The sequence below is a fragment of the Temnothorax curvispinosus genome, unplaced genomic scaffold (genome assembly GCF_003070985.1).
Source record: "Temnothorax curvispinosus isolate PA1 unplaced genomic scaffold, ASM307098v1 QBEX01013382.1, whole genome shotgun sequence".
Taxonomy (NCBI): domain Eukaryota; kingdom Metazoa; phylum Arthropoda; class Insecta; order Hymenoptera; family Formicidae; genus Temnothorax; species Temnothorax curvispinosus.
Genome location: NW_020223162.1, coordinates 4,560 through 20,521, shown reverse-complemented (window position 1 = coordinate 20,521; position 15,962 = coordinate 4,560). Strand labels below are relative to the sequence as shown.

At 36.7% G+C, this 15,962-nt stretch overlaps 1 protein-coding gene across 1 annotated transcript; it reads left to right on the top strand.

The window, feature by feature from the left end:
- The first annotated feature begins 8,038 nt into the window (after positions 1–8,038).
- Positions 8,039–15,647, top strand: LOC112463504 (ubiquitin-protein ligase E3B). Its single transcript, XM_025029928.1, has 16 exons — positions 8,039–8,810; positions 9,314–9,466; positions 9,543–9,870; positions 9,948–10,136; positions 10,231–10,422; positions 10,490–10,679; positions 10,797–11,039; positions 11,125–11,296; positions 11,381–11,499; positions 11,635–11,750; positions 12,024–12,226; positions 12,536–12,836; positions 13,027–13,419; positions 13,781–13,945; positions 14,067–14,178; positions 14,609–15,647. Exons 1-16 carry the CDS (start codon positions 8,647–8,649, stop codon positions 14,779–14,781), a joined length of 3,213 nt encoding a protein of 1,070 aa, XP_024885696.1. The 5' UTR covers positions 8,039–8,646; the 3' UTR covers positions 14,782–15,647.
- Positions 15,648–15,962: the final 315 nt, after the last annotated feature.

The following is a 15,962-nucleotide window of genomic DNA, read 5'->3' as shown; positions in this document are numbered from 1 at the left end:
TACAGAGATGTATAAAGACATAAAACATAGCGAAAAGGATGCCAAAAATGACTTACAAGTTTTATGCGTCGACAAAAGCAGAAGTAAAAGATACAAAATTAGTCAAGAGATAGTTGAAACCAAACATCTTGTCAAATGCGTCCGAACATTACAACAGTCAAAGTCACAATAATAAAACTCAGAAAACACGCCGATAAAGCAAAATAGCGGATTCTTAAAATAACTAAACAGCGGTCAATAAGCATAGATTAGGCAGCATTAATAACACAATCGTAAACAGCCGGTAAATTTTCGGCGTTTTTTGAAGATTGACAGTGCGCCTGCACTTCTTAATGAAAAACATCTCCGAGATATCTCTTTTTTTTAAATGGCTTTCTTTATAAAAAATCCTCGGATTATGCTACGTGAAATCATGTTTATATGTGAGACGATGTTTGGAGACCACAGAGTGATTGTTAACATGTTTCCTAATATTATACTTTGATGTTCTTTTAATCTTGTCTTTAAGTGTCTTTTAGTTTGCCCAATATAGCAAGAATTGCAGTTAGCACAATCAATCTTGTACACAAGTTCAGTCTGTCTGAGATACGGTAGTCTATCCTTGCCTTTCCTAATAATGCAATCTAATCTTTTTGGGACAGTAAGAAGTGTCTTGAATTTGACACCTCTCATTGTCCGACTGACATTCGCACTAAGGCCTCTAATATACCTACTTATATTTTATGTGATAATATTTGTTTAAGAGCGCGCGCGATTGTAGTCCAGGAAGTAGAGAGGATCGGTTTAGTGTATTTTATAGTCAGATTTTACAAGTAAGCAACGATCACTAAATTTATTACAATATTTATGAAAAGTTTTACAATAAAGTTTCCCGAGTTATTAACACTTTAATATTTCACGTTTTAGAGCGAATTTTACCACGAATTGATTTTAGATCTGCGACGTTTACGAGCGAGAGCGAACAAGAAGCGTTCATTACCACGCGAAATAATTTATACGTTCGGTTTATGTGTGACGTCTCATCCATCAATCCAATAAAATCTTTTCTTTTGAATAATTTTGGGATCACCCTTTGGCGTCGCGTTACATTGGGCGCCGCAGGGGCCGGAGACCTTTACGTCATTCTGTATCGGGGTTGGTGGCATGATGTAAATATAAAGGTGTACCATTGCGCATGATGACATCACGTGTAGTGACGTAACGTGCATTGAGCCAATAAGAAATGACCAGGAATGCAACCTCGAAATTCGAATACTCAATTAATCGTACATTAATAAAATATATTTATTTAAACTTAAAGTCTGTAATAAAATAATAATACTACAAATAATAATAAACTCATTTATTTTAATAATGTTTATTCATAATTTTTGCTTTTTATTACTCATTTTTTATTACTCATTTTAATATCTATTCCCTATTCCTTATGTTTTTGATTGTGCGGCGGCCTTTATTGTGTTGTCTTTATAAAAATTATACTTACACTATGTTTTAAACGTTTTGCTCTTTCTTACGCGTGTTTATTACTCGTCTTCTTTATGACAGTAGCCATATTGGATTTGAACATTTCTGGTCATTTCTCATTGGCTATTATTTAGGACGACTGCGCATCCACGGGACTGGTACATCTTTATATTTACATCATGGTTGGTGGATGAGACGTTACGTGACAGGAGCGCACTACACGCTCGCAGCAGGACGCAGCGCTCCGCAGTTCAACGCTATCCTGATTGCCGTTGGTTGTTGTTAATAACTTGACCGCGTGACTTGTCGAAAAACATAAGAAAAAAACCAACGACAAACAGAAAGAACAATAAACGAGAGAATACAGTTTCTCTTCTGGAGATCGAATCCTCTTGAACGATATTAATTTGTCTCGAGAAGAGAAACCGTCGAAATTCTTTTAAGCCAATTTAAGCAATCGACAATTTTATCGATATGTTCAGATAATATTCTTTTCTGTTCGTTTATCTCATGACCTTTTCACTTAAAAAAATGAGATTTTATTAAATATATTTAAAAAAAAAGAATATTATATTAATTATGGCAATGGTTTTCTAAATAAATGTTCATTGAAAGAAAGTTACGTCTATAGACAAAGAGATGCAACGTACTTACTTTTATGTGATACAAAGATGTAAATATATTCCTGCCATGTGTACTGCTGGCCTGGCTTTGTGACGAGTTCGGGGAGGCCGTCTCCGCTCGTAAATGATCGATCTCTGCATTTAAGGCTCCGACTATAGCTTTTTTTTCTTGCAATAATTCCTCGAGTTCTGTGACTTGCCCCGCCAATCCTTTCAAATCGGCATCGGCCTGTCCCTCGCTTATGCTAACGCTACTGTGCGTTATATCCCTGAAGGATATGCCTTCAGTTACCTAATACAGCGACAGAAGACAAATGTAATGTAGTTTACGTAGAAACGTCGCAAATCGAATATAAACACTCAGACATGCCAACTATTATATATTTTCCTCTTACACCAGATTCCTTATGAAGCATATTATAGACTTCTCGTTGTGCAAAGACTCGTCGTCGAATTGTTCTACGTTTTTCATGTCCCCGCCCTTGTCTTTGCTCGATCGTTTCATCTTGTACTTCTCCAACTATAACAATCAAGATACAATTACGAATTTCATTTCTCTGCCGGCCTCCAGCGAGCGTCTTCTACGCTCGTCCTCGTCCTGCGTCGCGCTCATCTCGACGGAGCTCGCGAGTCGGCGTGCATGAAGGGGAGAAGTATACTTCTCCAAAGTATACTTTGTTTTGCACCCTTCATGCACGCCGACTCGCGAGCTCTAGGTGTAGCCGGAGATTGCTTAAATGTGTCAAACTCAGAACTCGGGAGTTCGATACATTTGAAGAATCTCCGGCTACACCTAGCGCCATCGAGGAATCCCTGAGGAGTAAGATCCTAGACGCTGAAAACCAAGCATATTCCGTCTCAAGACGGAATATGAGGGCAACATTTGAGCGTTGCGACAGGAATTAGAAGACAAAGTGAATGAAATTCAGAATATCAAGGCTGATCACGAGAAAGCGATCGACAAGCAGAAAGAGTTATACGAGTGTCAAATTTGCGACATCAAGATGAAACTGGAGCATGCATTGACTGTAACCTACTATGCACCAGGTGAGGAAAAATTGTCCGCTTATCATGAGTTTGCTTTAATAATACTGATTTGTCGACAATTATAGTCAATAACGTACTGTTTATGTGTTAATTATCATTGTAGTACATTTCTCATCTTATTGTCGGTACAATTTTGATCTCCATGATCTCCTATGATCTGTAATTGTCTGTGTCTATGCTCTCGTACATTTATTGATACGTTTTTCATTACTGTGTAGTAATGAAATAGAATAATAGATTACCCCAGTAGCACAGTAACGTTAAATGACATTTTAATGACGTCATTAAAACGTCATTTAACATCACTGTGCTACTAGGGTTACTTGTGCTATTTCAGTAACTTATATTGAAATGCGAATTTACTTGTGACTAATAACATACCGCTGTGTGATTTCCTATTTGCATGTAGTATTGTCAGAATGGGAAGCGTCGGAAAATGGTGAATTGTCCCCCAGCAAACGAAAAAAGATTGAAAAGAATTAAAGCGGGATTGCCAGGAATTTAATTAAGGACTTTCCGAATTCCATTCTGTCCAAAAAAGGGATTGAAATAGTTTCAATATCATGGAATTCCTTATTTTGGAAAGAATTTGTCTTTTTTGAATCCCATCCAATTCTGACACAAAAATATTATACCACTGAATGTCAGGTTAGGGATTGGAAAGTTTCGTGATGAATTCCATTCAATACCATTGATTCCGTTAACGAAATGAATACCACTGAATGCCAGGTTAGGGATTGGAAAGTTTCGTGATGAATTCCATTGAATACCATTGATTCCGTTAACGAAATGAATACCATTGAATGCCAAACTAGGAATTAAAAATTTCCGTATTGAATTCCATTGAATTCCGTCTATTCCGACAATAAAATGAATACCATTGAATACCAGGATAGGGATTAAGTGTCCGTGTTGAACTTTGTGGCGGTACGCGCCACCAATAGTACACGCCTGCGCGGTATCTGCATTACCGGCAGTTTGCGTCGATGCCGCTAGGCGTCGCATCGCCGGGGCATCTTCTCGAGTTCAAAGTTTCGTCTCGGCCGCTATGTAAAGGGACCCCCTACGGGGCCTGACAGATCTTACAAATCTCATTTTCGGGCTAATTGCCCGTCGGCAGTAGTGCATGTAATGCCCTTAGGCATACACAAAACCTCACCAACGAACAACGGCGCTTGGTCGCCCAACGGAGGCGCGAGACGTTTCCTAAACCATCTAATGCCATGCAATTCCATAACCTTTACGGATTCCATAGGATTGGATGGAATTGAAAATTTCTTTTTTGGATTCCATGGAATTGGACCATCTCATTTCGAATCTCATCTAATTTCATTTAATTCCGCCAAAAAAGGGATTCAAAGGTATTAAAAAATTTTAATATTTTTTAATCCTTTTGCGTTTGCTGGGCAGCCTGCGTGATGCATACAATCATCAATTAGAGGAGCAGATTGCGCTAATTAGACAGGACATTGTCAACGCTCTTCAAAGAACAATTTCAGGTAGATGTTGATTAAACCATTTCGGTTATGTGAAAGATCGTGGGACAATGAACAGAAAAGGATATTATTATGTATAAAATATGATTTATTATCATCTAATCTGCACAGAATCTTCCTCAGTCAATACATAATAATATAAAAAAAAATTAGGTTATAAATATTTTAACCCTTCGCCCGTAAACTATTGCTTCCTCATAGAGGAAACTTTGTTTTCGTTAAAAAAAAATTTTTTTTTGTTTTTCTGAATGTGTTCAGAATGTTCTAAAACGTCGAAAAATTGCAATTTAAAAAAATTTCTGTATGTATGTATGTGTGTATCTGTGTGTATGTGTGTGTGTATGTGCCAAATTTACCGAAATTTCTATAAGTCCAGAACTAATCAACCAAATCTTAACGAATTATATATGAAATAGGGGTAGAAAAAACTGAAGCAGAATATAATAGAATTAATAAAAATTGCTAATAATTAAGGGGTTCTTTTTTAATAAAATTTTAAATTTTTTCAGAAATGTTTGTTTATGCTTTAATTTCCGCAAATGTAGAGATATCGATCTATTTCTAATTTTATTATATTTTTCAGTCTTTTCTACCCCTATTTCATATATAATTCTTTAAGATTTGGTTGATTAGACTCAGCTTTATACGCGATCAAAAGTCCCTAATTTTTAGAAAAATGTCTGTAATAGCTTTAACTTCTGTAAATTTTAAGATATCGGTCTATTTTTAATTTTGTTATATTCTTCAGTTTTTTCTATTTCTATTTTATATAATCTTTAAGGCCGGTATTCATAGTCGGGTCTTATATTCAAGATCGTCTTAAGTATAGTCTTAAGACGTCATCAGCCAATCAGAGGGCTGTATTAGCATCTTATAATTTGACTGGCATCGTCCGTAATCTGGGTCGTAAATGTCCTGTCGTTATTTTGACCTAGTAAATAGTGTTCAAAAAATCTGAAAAAATTCTGTAATACTTGTATACTATCCTATTTTATAATCCCAAAGTTTATTTAGCGATTCGTTATAAAATAAATTGTTTATAAATAATCTTTATGCAAAAAATTAATAAAAATCCAATTTTATTAAAAAAATCATATCTCATTAAATTTTAAATTAAAATAAAAAATTCCAACGAGGTTTTATAGTTAAACATGTGTACTTTCAAGAAAAAAATTCTGTATATGGGTCATTTTCAAAAAGTATAATTATTCTGAGGATTGAAAATGGCGTTTTTCGGGTTAAAGAAATAGTTATTTGTGTAACAAGTGCGGGAAGTTGAGAATTGGACACGAGTGCGGAGTGGACGCACGAGCCGAAGGCGAGTGCGATCACCCGCACGAGTGTCCAATTCTCATCTCGCACGTGTTACACACCCTATTTTATATTACAAAGTGCGTGGAAAGTGGCCCATTATTGCGCGCGCGTCATCTGTGCGACGGATGTTACATTACCGCACTGTTTTGACTCGTGTATGGAATTGGCTATTTGTCACACAGATGGCGCGCGCGTAATGGGCCACTTTCCACGCACGTGTGATATAAAATAAGACTTTTAGCGTAATTCCTCGTGGTCTGACTCATTTCCAGAAGCTTCATCCTTAACTGCGTGACGCGTTTCTTGTAAATAATATCTGATATTTGTCGCTTGATCATCCATTGTACTCTGAAAGTACATGTAATTTCTTTTTACACTGTTTTCATCCACTCACATTTTGAGGTTATATATATAATATACACAATCATAAAAAAATATCACTTATATAAGTTAAAAATAACTGTAGTAATATGAAAATGACGTTAAATTAATTTTACTTGCACGAAAGTCTGGCACTGTCCGTAATCAGGGTCAATATTGGCATTGGACGCACTTTGACTCGCTGCTGGTCAAGCACACACTGGCGAATTCCAATGAAACTTTGGGCATGAGTTCTCCCCACTACCTACTTTTTTACGAGGAAAAGCAAGCCCCCCCCTTTTCATTTCGGCGGTATTCTATTTTGAATTTCGGCTTGTGCCATTTTACGACCCAGATTACGGGCGAAGGGTTAAAATAAATAAAAATAGATAACGGTGAAACTGAGCTAGTCTTCTCACCATATAAAAGAGAAATAAAATATAAAAAATTAAGTTTAAAACAAATTTAATGCTGTCAACTTTGTCGTAGTTTCTTATTAGACTTATTGTAACTCATGATGTTTTAGCATGACCTAATCTCTTTTTATATTATTATGTATTTATTGAGGAAGGCTCTGTGCAGTTTGAATCGTTCTACGAACTTTGATTAAATGATAATAAATCATATTTTATGTAATAAAATTTTTTTCTGCTTGTTTATTGTTCAACGATCCTTTCACTTTGCTTTGCAAATAGGGACCTGACCTTATAGTTTATCATTCCGGTTATGTTCTCGAGCAAGATAATTTATGAATGTTACTGTATATGTGTGTTCTCGTACAAACTTTGATTAATAAGCATATATTATATTTATGGCTTAATTAGGAGCCATGATGACATTTATTGTAAAATCTATTATAATTGCACTATTGTCAGTAGAGGCTGACAAAGAAACTAATTGACCGGCCGAATTATTAGAATTGCGAGATAAATTTACCTGCAACGCCAAACAAGAAATTGACATTCTTAATAATTGATTTACTTTTTATTTAAATATATATTTTTTTGTTTAAAATATAAATAATATATAATTATAATTATGAAGTAGATTTTAAAAAATATTCTCATATCAACAGAAAATTAAGAGATTAATTATTAAAGGAGTTTATTAAGAGACAATTGCTCTTTAAGGTAATTCATCCCGAGGTAGCAAGATGACGTCTAACATCTTAATGACGTTAGAATTAAAACGGAATTAATACGTCATTTAACGTCACTCTGCTACCTGGGCGGTACATTGAAAAAATTATTTTCTAGACAACAAAACATTAAAATTTTACAAACATATATATTTTATAAAATAATTAATTTATAGTAGAATTAGAATTTGTGAGAAATAAAACTAACATTGGGATGATACCGCGTGAACAGTAGTCAGCTAATTATAGCTGACCAAGAATAACATAACCAAGCTATTAAAATAAACTCACAAACAATTTCGTAAATGAGCATTTACATGAAGTAAATTGTTGTAAAGCGATTTTTTCATTTTAACAGTTGGCTACTGTTTGAGTAGTAGAATTGACGCCAATGTAAACGCACTTACCGGCCGAAGATTTACCAGCCGAATTCAAATAAAAATTAATTTGTTAAATTAATCAGAGTTTACGTCAACCCCGGCAAAATTGCTTTAAGAGAAATTTCTACTTTCGTAATCTAATCTTTTTTTTCCATGTTAAACAACAAAGAACGAGCACAATTCTATTCATTTTAAAATTATATCTAATACAAATTGCATTTCTTTAAGTTGCTCCAAGTTTATAAAAACAAATCGTGTATGAATGTGATCCTAAAATCTCCGTACATTACTGAGAAAGAAAATTCCAACGAAAATATTTCATCATCTAACTTCGGTATACTACGGGAACTCTAGGTCCTTCAGTCCGTCCCTGATGGGTGATTTTTCGCTCCTGCGAGAGATAGAGAGGGGGGATTTGTAAATACCCGTCAGCTGACCAGGCTATCTCAAGTATCTCAACATTCTCAACTCAACTATTTCAAGAAAGGCGATATTGGAGCACAATGTTTCATCCGAAGCCGCGACAGTGAAATCGCCTCGTGGAGGCGGGCTCGGACGCGGTAGTCCGGACTTGATGTACACGTCGAGATACATCAGCGCGCTGTTTCGAGCGATATATCACGTACGAGGAGCGAACGTGGTGGGGGAAACTGGTAGATGCCCATCAGCTGACGAGGATGCCTCGGAGATGCTTCGCGGTTAGCAGCGAGCGACGACGACGACGACGACGAGGGGGTGGTGGAGGTGGGGGAGAAGCGTAGGTGTCCCCGCGGGTTGTTCGAGCCCTGCGGCCTGGGGGTGAACGGACGATCGAGGGCACAAGGATGTTCTGCGCGGAGGGCTCGTCGTCGAAGGGCAGTTTCCTGCAGCAGAAGAAGGCCGCGCGCGAGGATCGGGCCCATGAGAAGCGTAGGGAGGCCGCGGCTACTCTGATCCAGGCCCACGTTCGTTCCTGGCTGGCCCGCGTCCAGTTCACCAAGTGGATACTGTAAGTGCGAGAGACAAAGCCTACGACTTCTACGCGAAGCGGAGACGAGACGGTGGAGCTGCTCGCGAACGCGATTTTTATGTGAGAATGCATGTGTCACCATGTGAACGGAAATTACCGTGTTGCCGATAACTTGAACATGATCAATATTGTAGCTTTGTAAAAATTGTGCAGTTATCTCCACGGTATAAATAAATACTGTTGATAGTCAGTCGGATTCACGGAATTCCAGGCAAATATGATGAAGATAAGCCGAATTATTGTAAAATGGCAGGAAAAGAAATTCATATATTAGTTGCATTTTCTATTTTATTTAATGTGGTAGTTGTTAGTTTAAGATACATTTTTATTTGTCTTTGTCCAGTGTTTTAACTAGAAAATTTGAGTTAAATTTGTATCTGCTGCAAGAATTGAATTATAAGTAAAAGCAGATCGATACAGAATGCAATGTATAATTTTACACAAAAATCCCAGTTATCTGATAAGACTATTTTTACTTCTAGAGAAGAATTTGATAACAATTTCCTTGATGACGCCAGTGTCGACAATGCAACGGTGGAACTAAAACCTGCTCTGGATGTGTATAGAATAATTTCTAGATTTTTGCTAATTTATAAGAAGGAAAGAGATCAAGAGAGGATAGAGAGAGTGTGTAGGTGAGTACGTGCAACGTTAAAATAGTTTCTATTTTCTCGAAAAGGATCCAGAGTTCCAACCAAGATGATCTTTCAGATACCTTGTGCTGACTCTTGATTCCGAGTCTCCAAAAATATCTTACGTCGGAGTAGCGTTCAACAAGGATCATTACATATCATGGATATCACAAATGAAGACAGTTTTGTACCACTGTCTCTCCGGCTTGGACAGCCTAAAGCCGGAGAGGGTATCGGACCACAAATCCATATTGCTGCGACTGCATACTTTGGTGAGTTTTACATCGCCGGGAACGTGGGCTATACAGAAGGTGAAGGGCATGGACCAGTTGAAGACCGGCATGAGCCAGCTATGCGCAAACATAATGGGCCACCTAGTTAATAATGGATTCTATGGTACTATGCAGGTAATAACAGCAATAAGAGACTCCCTAATAATCCTGATTCTCTCTCTAACAATTCTAAGTTATGTTCTCCATTTCAGGCTCTCTTAATGAAGGGACTTGGTAGAGCGAAAATTGCTTTGAAGCCGGTTACACTTTCAGCAGCGGTTACTCTGACACTGAGACCACTGATCTCTTCGCAAATGTCCGACAAGCTGGTCTCCCTGTTCCTGATTAACATCTTTAGCGTGCCAGCTCTGGTCTATCATCTGAATGTCTTGTCACCGGAGGTAGGAAAGAAAGAAAATATTTACAAGCTTCATTATACGTTGTGGTATTCCTTCTCTAATCTAAGTATGTGAAGTTTTTGATGTGTATTTACAGTGCATTTCGTCGTTCATAACGAATAATCTGTTTGCGAGAAGTTTGGAGTTGCTAAATTCTGAGCAAAATTTAAGGATCGTCTTTAATGCCCTCGAGGGCAGTTACGCGCTTTGTTTGCTCGCTAATTTAATACAACTGGCGAATATCGAAAGAGAAGAAGTGCTGAGAGAGATTTGCTTTCCTTCTTTTACGGTAAGCTGTTACGGTAATCTTCCCTGTTACATGCGTATCTCGATAACATTTTATGAATCCTTTGCAGTTTGTTGTGACGAGAATGCTGGAAGCATGTCAACAATACGTAGTCGCCAAACGAAGTAATTTGACGCATTGGCATCCAGTATTAGGCTGGTTTGCACAGACGATCGACACCTCGTTACAGGACGCGACTCCTTCGGTAAAATTGCAGCTTGCCTGCCTTTGGACGGGCAGGATCGTTACGCATTTAATCGGTGAGAGTCATCAATTTTACATATACTGATATTTCTTATAAAAAACTACAATTTGCATACAAAAGTGTGATCTGAATCAATTAGCTCCCTGTTTACTTTTTATTTTTTTTTCTTCAGAGCAGCCACTAACCGAATTCGTTGAAAAAGAGGTACCACCTCCGGTAGAGCAGCAAAGCACCTCTTCCATAGGCGCCAATATTTTCCGACGAGCGTTTCTTGAGGCTCGCACTAATAGGAACAACAGCACCAAGAATTACAGGAAGTTAGGCAGTCCGGAGGCTACCAAGATATCTCTGATCTGTTCTCTATATCAAACGGCACTGCACACGCTCACGCAAATGAAGATCGAGATATTGACGGGTACGTATAATAAGTTAGTGTGCAATCATGCAAGATCATATATGCAAGTGATATATTGACTAATGACATGTATGCACAAAAACAGGATTGTGCTATCAGGGTAAAATTCTTTATCACATGTGGCTATTTCTGACCACCCTGGGACCGCACTGTGGTCTGAAAGCATTTCTAGATCTCTTGGCGGCGAACACTAAGTGCACGGCACCTGAATTCCAGATGTTGATACTGTTCGCCGATTGTATGACACACTACGTTACGTAAGTGACATAATTTTCTTTCTAGATAATTTAATTAAATTTAATTGGTTTTATTGGACTAATCTCTTAAATTCTCAATTTCAGCATCTTGGACGACATGGAAATGTACGAGCACCAAGATCCCTTCAAGCTCACGGACTTTATCACTATGTCGTACTTTTTAAATCAATTCTTGTACAAAGCGGTTCTCACTAATTTATTCGGTAAGTCGATTTTCTGTCTTTTGTTAGATTATTGATTAAAAATTGCAAGAGAAAAAATAAAAAGAATTCAAGGATTAATGCACGGAAATACGATATATATGTGCGACTTTAAAATTTTGATATTGGATATTACAGATGTGAAGTCGGTATCCAGCAATCCTCTGTTTATCTCACTTTACATTCTTCTAATGGCAATCTATCGACGCGACTGCCGCAGAACGTTCTGCCCAGAAGGTCATTGGTTAGCCAAGTTAAGTATATCTTGGTTTCAACATTTTATGAATACCTCAGACTATTTTCCGAAAATTTTATGTCATAGTTTGTTCTAAAAAAGAATTATCTTTTATATCTATTTTTTATATTAGTCAATAAAAATTATTAATGTAATATTTATTATATTAATCTGTGCACTTTCACTTACATTCATATCTATAGTATGCAATTAAAGTAGAGACATTTGTCCTTACTATGTTTATTTTAATATTCGATATCTTGTAATTCACAGTTTTTTTTCCTTTAAACAGGAAGTACGAGTATCTGGCTTCTTGGCCGATTTGGAAAAAGGACGACGCGGCGCAGCGCTTTTACTCTCAAAAATGCCTCACGTCATCCCCCATTCGGAGCGAGTCGTATTATTTCGCAAGCACATAGCCGACGAGAAAGCAGTGATGGGTTTGACCGAGAGCGCTTGTAACAGTCCACCAACCACTCTCATCGTCGTACACAGGTCTATTGATATGTTTTCTTATTTATTTTACAGTTTTTAATTATTCAAAACTGAACTTCCAAAAATGTTTTTTTAATTTGGTGAAATTTGATACTACTTTTTTAAAACTAAACGTTTGCCAAAAAGAAAAAAATCTTTTCCTCAATTTGGTAATATAATTTATTTTGCAGAGAGAGAATACTTTTTTCTTTTTAAAACCTTTTTTTCAATACAGTACAATTTAACATTATTTCACGATTCTTTGTACTGCATTATTTTCTTCATATTCTTTCTTATATTTCATTTTTTATATTCTTTTATATTTTATAGAACGCGGATAGTTGAGGATGGATACAGACAGTTGGCCATGTTGCCGTCACAAGCATTGAAAGGTATGATCAGGGTACGTTTCGTGAACGAGCAAGGTCTAGCTGAAGCCGGCATCGATCAGGACGGGGTTTTTAAGGAGTTCTTGGAAGAGACAATAAAACGAGTATTCGACCCATCTCTGAACTTGTTCAAAGCTACCAGCGAAAACCGGCTCTATCCATCCCCCACGTCTTTTATGCAGGACAATCACTTGCAACTGTTCGAGTTCGTCGGACGGATGCTCGGCAAAGCAGTTTACGAGGTAAACCCTTATCCGCGATCAAGTAAATTAATTGTAAATGACGACTTTAAAATTATAATTATAATAGTTAATATCTCTCGTGTCATTATATGCGGTTTAATGATTATTTTAATTATTCATTATTTATGAATATTATTTAGAGATAAAATCGGTTTTTTCTTATAATGATCGATTTCTTATCGCTTTCCAGGGCATCGTTGTGGACGTGCCTTTTGCGTCGTTTTTTGTCTCGCAATTTTCCGGGCAAACAGGCGGTGCATTATACAGCTGGCTGGATGAGCTTGCCTCCCTAGATCGCGATCTCTATCGTAGCTTGACTTTGGTGAAGCATTATAAGGGCGATATTCGTCAGCTAGAGTTGACATTCTCCCTCGACGAGGACGTGCTCGGCAAGTTGGTCACGCACGAGCTGATCACTGGCGGGCGCACTACCGCCGTGACCAATCAGAACAAAATTCAATATATCCACCACATGGCGCACTATAGAATGTATCATCAGATCAAGGAGCAAACGACCGCCTTTATCAAGGGATTCCGTTCGATCATTAATCCCGAGTGGCTATCGTTGTTTTCGACGCCCGAGGTGAGCATTATTTACATTTATTTGTAGTGCATCCTATATGACTGACAATCAGAATTAAGTGGCATAGAATCATTAATTTGAATATGATAAATCCAATATAATTGCATATAATTAAATATGTGATAAATGTGTGTAAATACTTAAGAATTAAATTGCTAAATTATTTCAATGACTTTTTGAATTAAAATCTAAGCTCTACATTCCGAAATTAATTTAAGATGAAATGAGAACCTTAAATGAGGCAAATATTATGGTGCTATGATTAATATAGTATTATGTATTATTAATATAATTATATGTGTTACTGTTTATATACTTGTATATATTCAATTAAGTAATCATGGCACGCGTGACTTTGCAGTTGCAAAGATTGATCTCGGGCGATAACGTACCTTTGGATCTGCGAGATTTACGCAGGCATACGCAATACTACGGCGGATTTCACGACAGTCATCGAGTGGTATGTTGGCTATGGGACATTCTAGAGAAGGATTTTACAGAAGAGGAAAAAGGCTTATTTCTAAAGGTACCAATCTTGGTATTAACAGTTTCTCAAATAAATTACTTTCTAATGATTTTCTCAAGATGTCTCTAATATCTATCTTACACTAATAATCCTCTTAGACAATAATAACGATGTTTAACAGTTCGTGACAAGTTGCTCGAAGTCACCTTTGCTGGGTTTTGCTCATCTGGAACCACCTTTCTCCATACGATGCGTGGAAGTTTGCGACGACGAGGATACTGGTGACACTATTGGTACGATCGTTATAGAATAATTTTGAAAAGAAAACGAATCAATCTTTTCATAACCAACAATAAAATTGAGAAACTGGAAAAATCTTCAACACCTTTCAAATTTTTTGTTTTATACTTTTTTATGATTGATAATAATCGATGGTGCATAAAAATTTATATGTATCTTTATTAGTTTAAAATGTTTAAATCTCAGGTAAAACAAATCATCATAAGTTCTCTTTGATATTCTCTTTACAATAATATATAATATCGGATCTATAGTATCTTTTATTTCTTTAATTACATATCACAATTTCTTTAATTATTACAAACATAATGGATTATTTGAGATCGTAATTTTAGGGAAAAGTTTTTGTCAGTGTTAGCTTCTAAATTGTCTACGAATGTTTCTTTGTGAATTTAACTTGTTTGGAATTTGTTTGCAATTTAGGCAGCGTGATTAGGGGTTTCTTTACGATTCGCAAAAAGGACCCGCAGAACCGACTGCCCACTTCGTCAACGTGTTTCAACTTGCTCAAGCTGCCGAATTATCAGAAGAAAAGCACGTTGCGGGAGAAACTGCGCTATGCCGTCACCAGCAATACTGGATTTGAACTTTCCTAAGTGCTGCCAGTCGCGCATTTCTAATCCAAGAGAAGCGACGAGTGAAGGATTATGCGAGTTTGTCGAAACATTGCGTGTGACAGTTTTCAACAATCGGAACGAAATGAGATTCGATCGACAATCGGAACATGCCGAGAGATTTCGTAGGGATGAAAAGTCAACTGACACGATCGATACCTCAGATTCGACGGTATCTAAAGCGATGTCGAGTGATGCCTAAACCGCCCTTATCCCCATCCAATGCATAATCTACAACCTGATTAAAAGCGTCACTATTTAAATGTTGTTTTTGAGATGGCGCAAACGTTTTAGAGAGGTCATTCAGAAGCATCGTGATTTTCTTTGGAGAACATTGCAACATCATTGTTCGGGGATCGATGGTATCGTAAAACAACATGAGAATGTACAACATAAGGGTACACAATAACAAGCCTGCGGATAGATAACTGTTAGATACATACATATATATATATTTAAATAAATTTCACCGTATGACGAGAGCTGAGTATTTTAGGATGAAGTCTGTTTATGACGTTTGTTTCTGCTGTCTTCAATATACTCATACAGGCACACACTACCGATTTGAAATACACCATACCTCATGAGCTTAATACCGCTGAGATAATTGTGCGCTTGTTAGTGGATAGAATCGTTGATCAACATTACATTAAGATCGGGAGTGGCGGATATTTAAATTTATTTTCATAGATAATATTGAAGATAACGTTCGTTATAGATTATCCCACTGAGTGGACATCCAACTATCCAAGAAATTGAATGAATAAGCAGGAAAAGGCCCTATCCACATTGTAACTCCGAAAAAAAATTGTAATATCTTCCAAAATTATAAATTATTAAATTATGAATCATTAGTCTCTGAATTATTACTTAAGAATAATTTGGTTGGTACTTTACGAGTTTATATTTTCATATAAAATCTGTTTTTATTACATTTATATTCCAATTTTAATTATAACAAATCTTCGAAATGTACCCAAAATAAAAAAAGTTAATGTAAACATAAGTTTCGGAATTATTGCATTTTAAACTGTCGTGGACACAATCTTTTACAAAAATTTCAGAAGATTGTGGTCTGTACTGTTTATTGATTCAATTAAATTTGCATTCGCACTTCGGAAAAGGTTTACCACTCCCGCATTAACAAGGGAATATTCTCGAAG

What these genes read in the sequence shown, in the direction of transcription:
- LOC112463504 (XM_025029928.1), top strand. Translation starts at nt 8,647, where the DNA reads ATGTTCTGCGCGGAGGGCTCGTCGTCGAAGGGCAGTTTCCTGCAGCAG. An exon ending in TGAATGTCTTGTCACCGGAG is followed by an intron (nt 10,137 to 10,230) that starts GTAGGAAAGAAA and finishes GTGTATTTACAG; the next exon opens with TGCATTTCGTCGTTCATAAC. An exon ending in GATCGTTACGCATTTAATCG is followed by an intron (nt 10,680 to 10,796) that starts GTGAGAGTCATC and finishes TTTTTTCTTCAG; the next exon opens with AGCAGCCACTAACCGAATTC.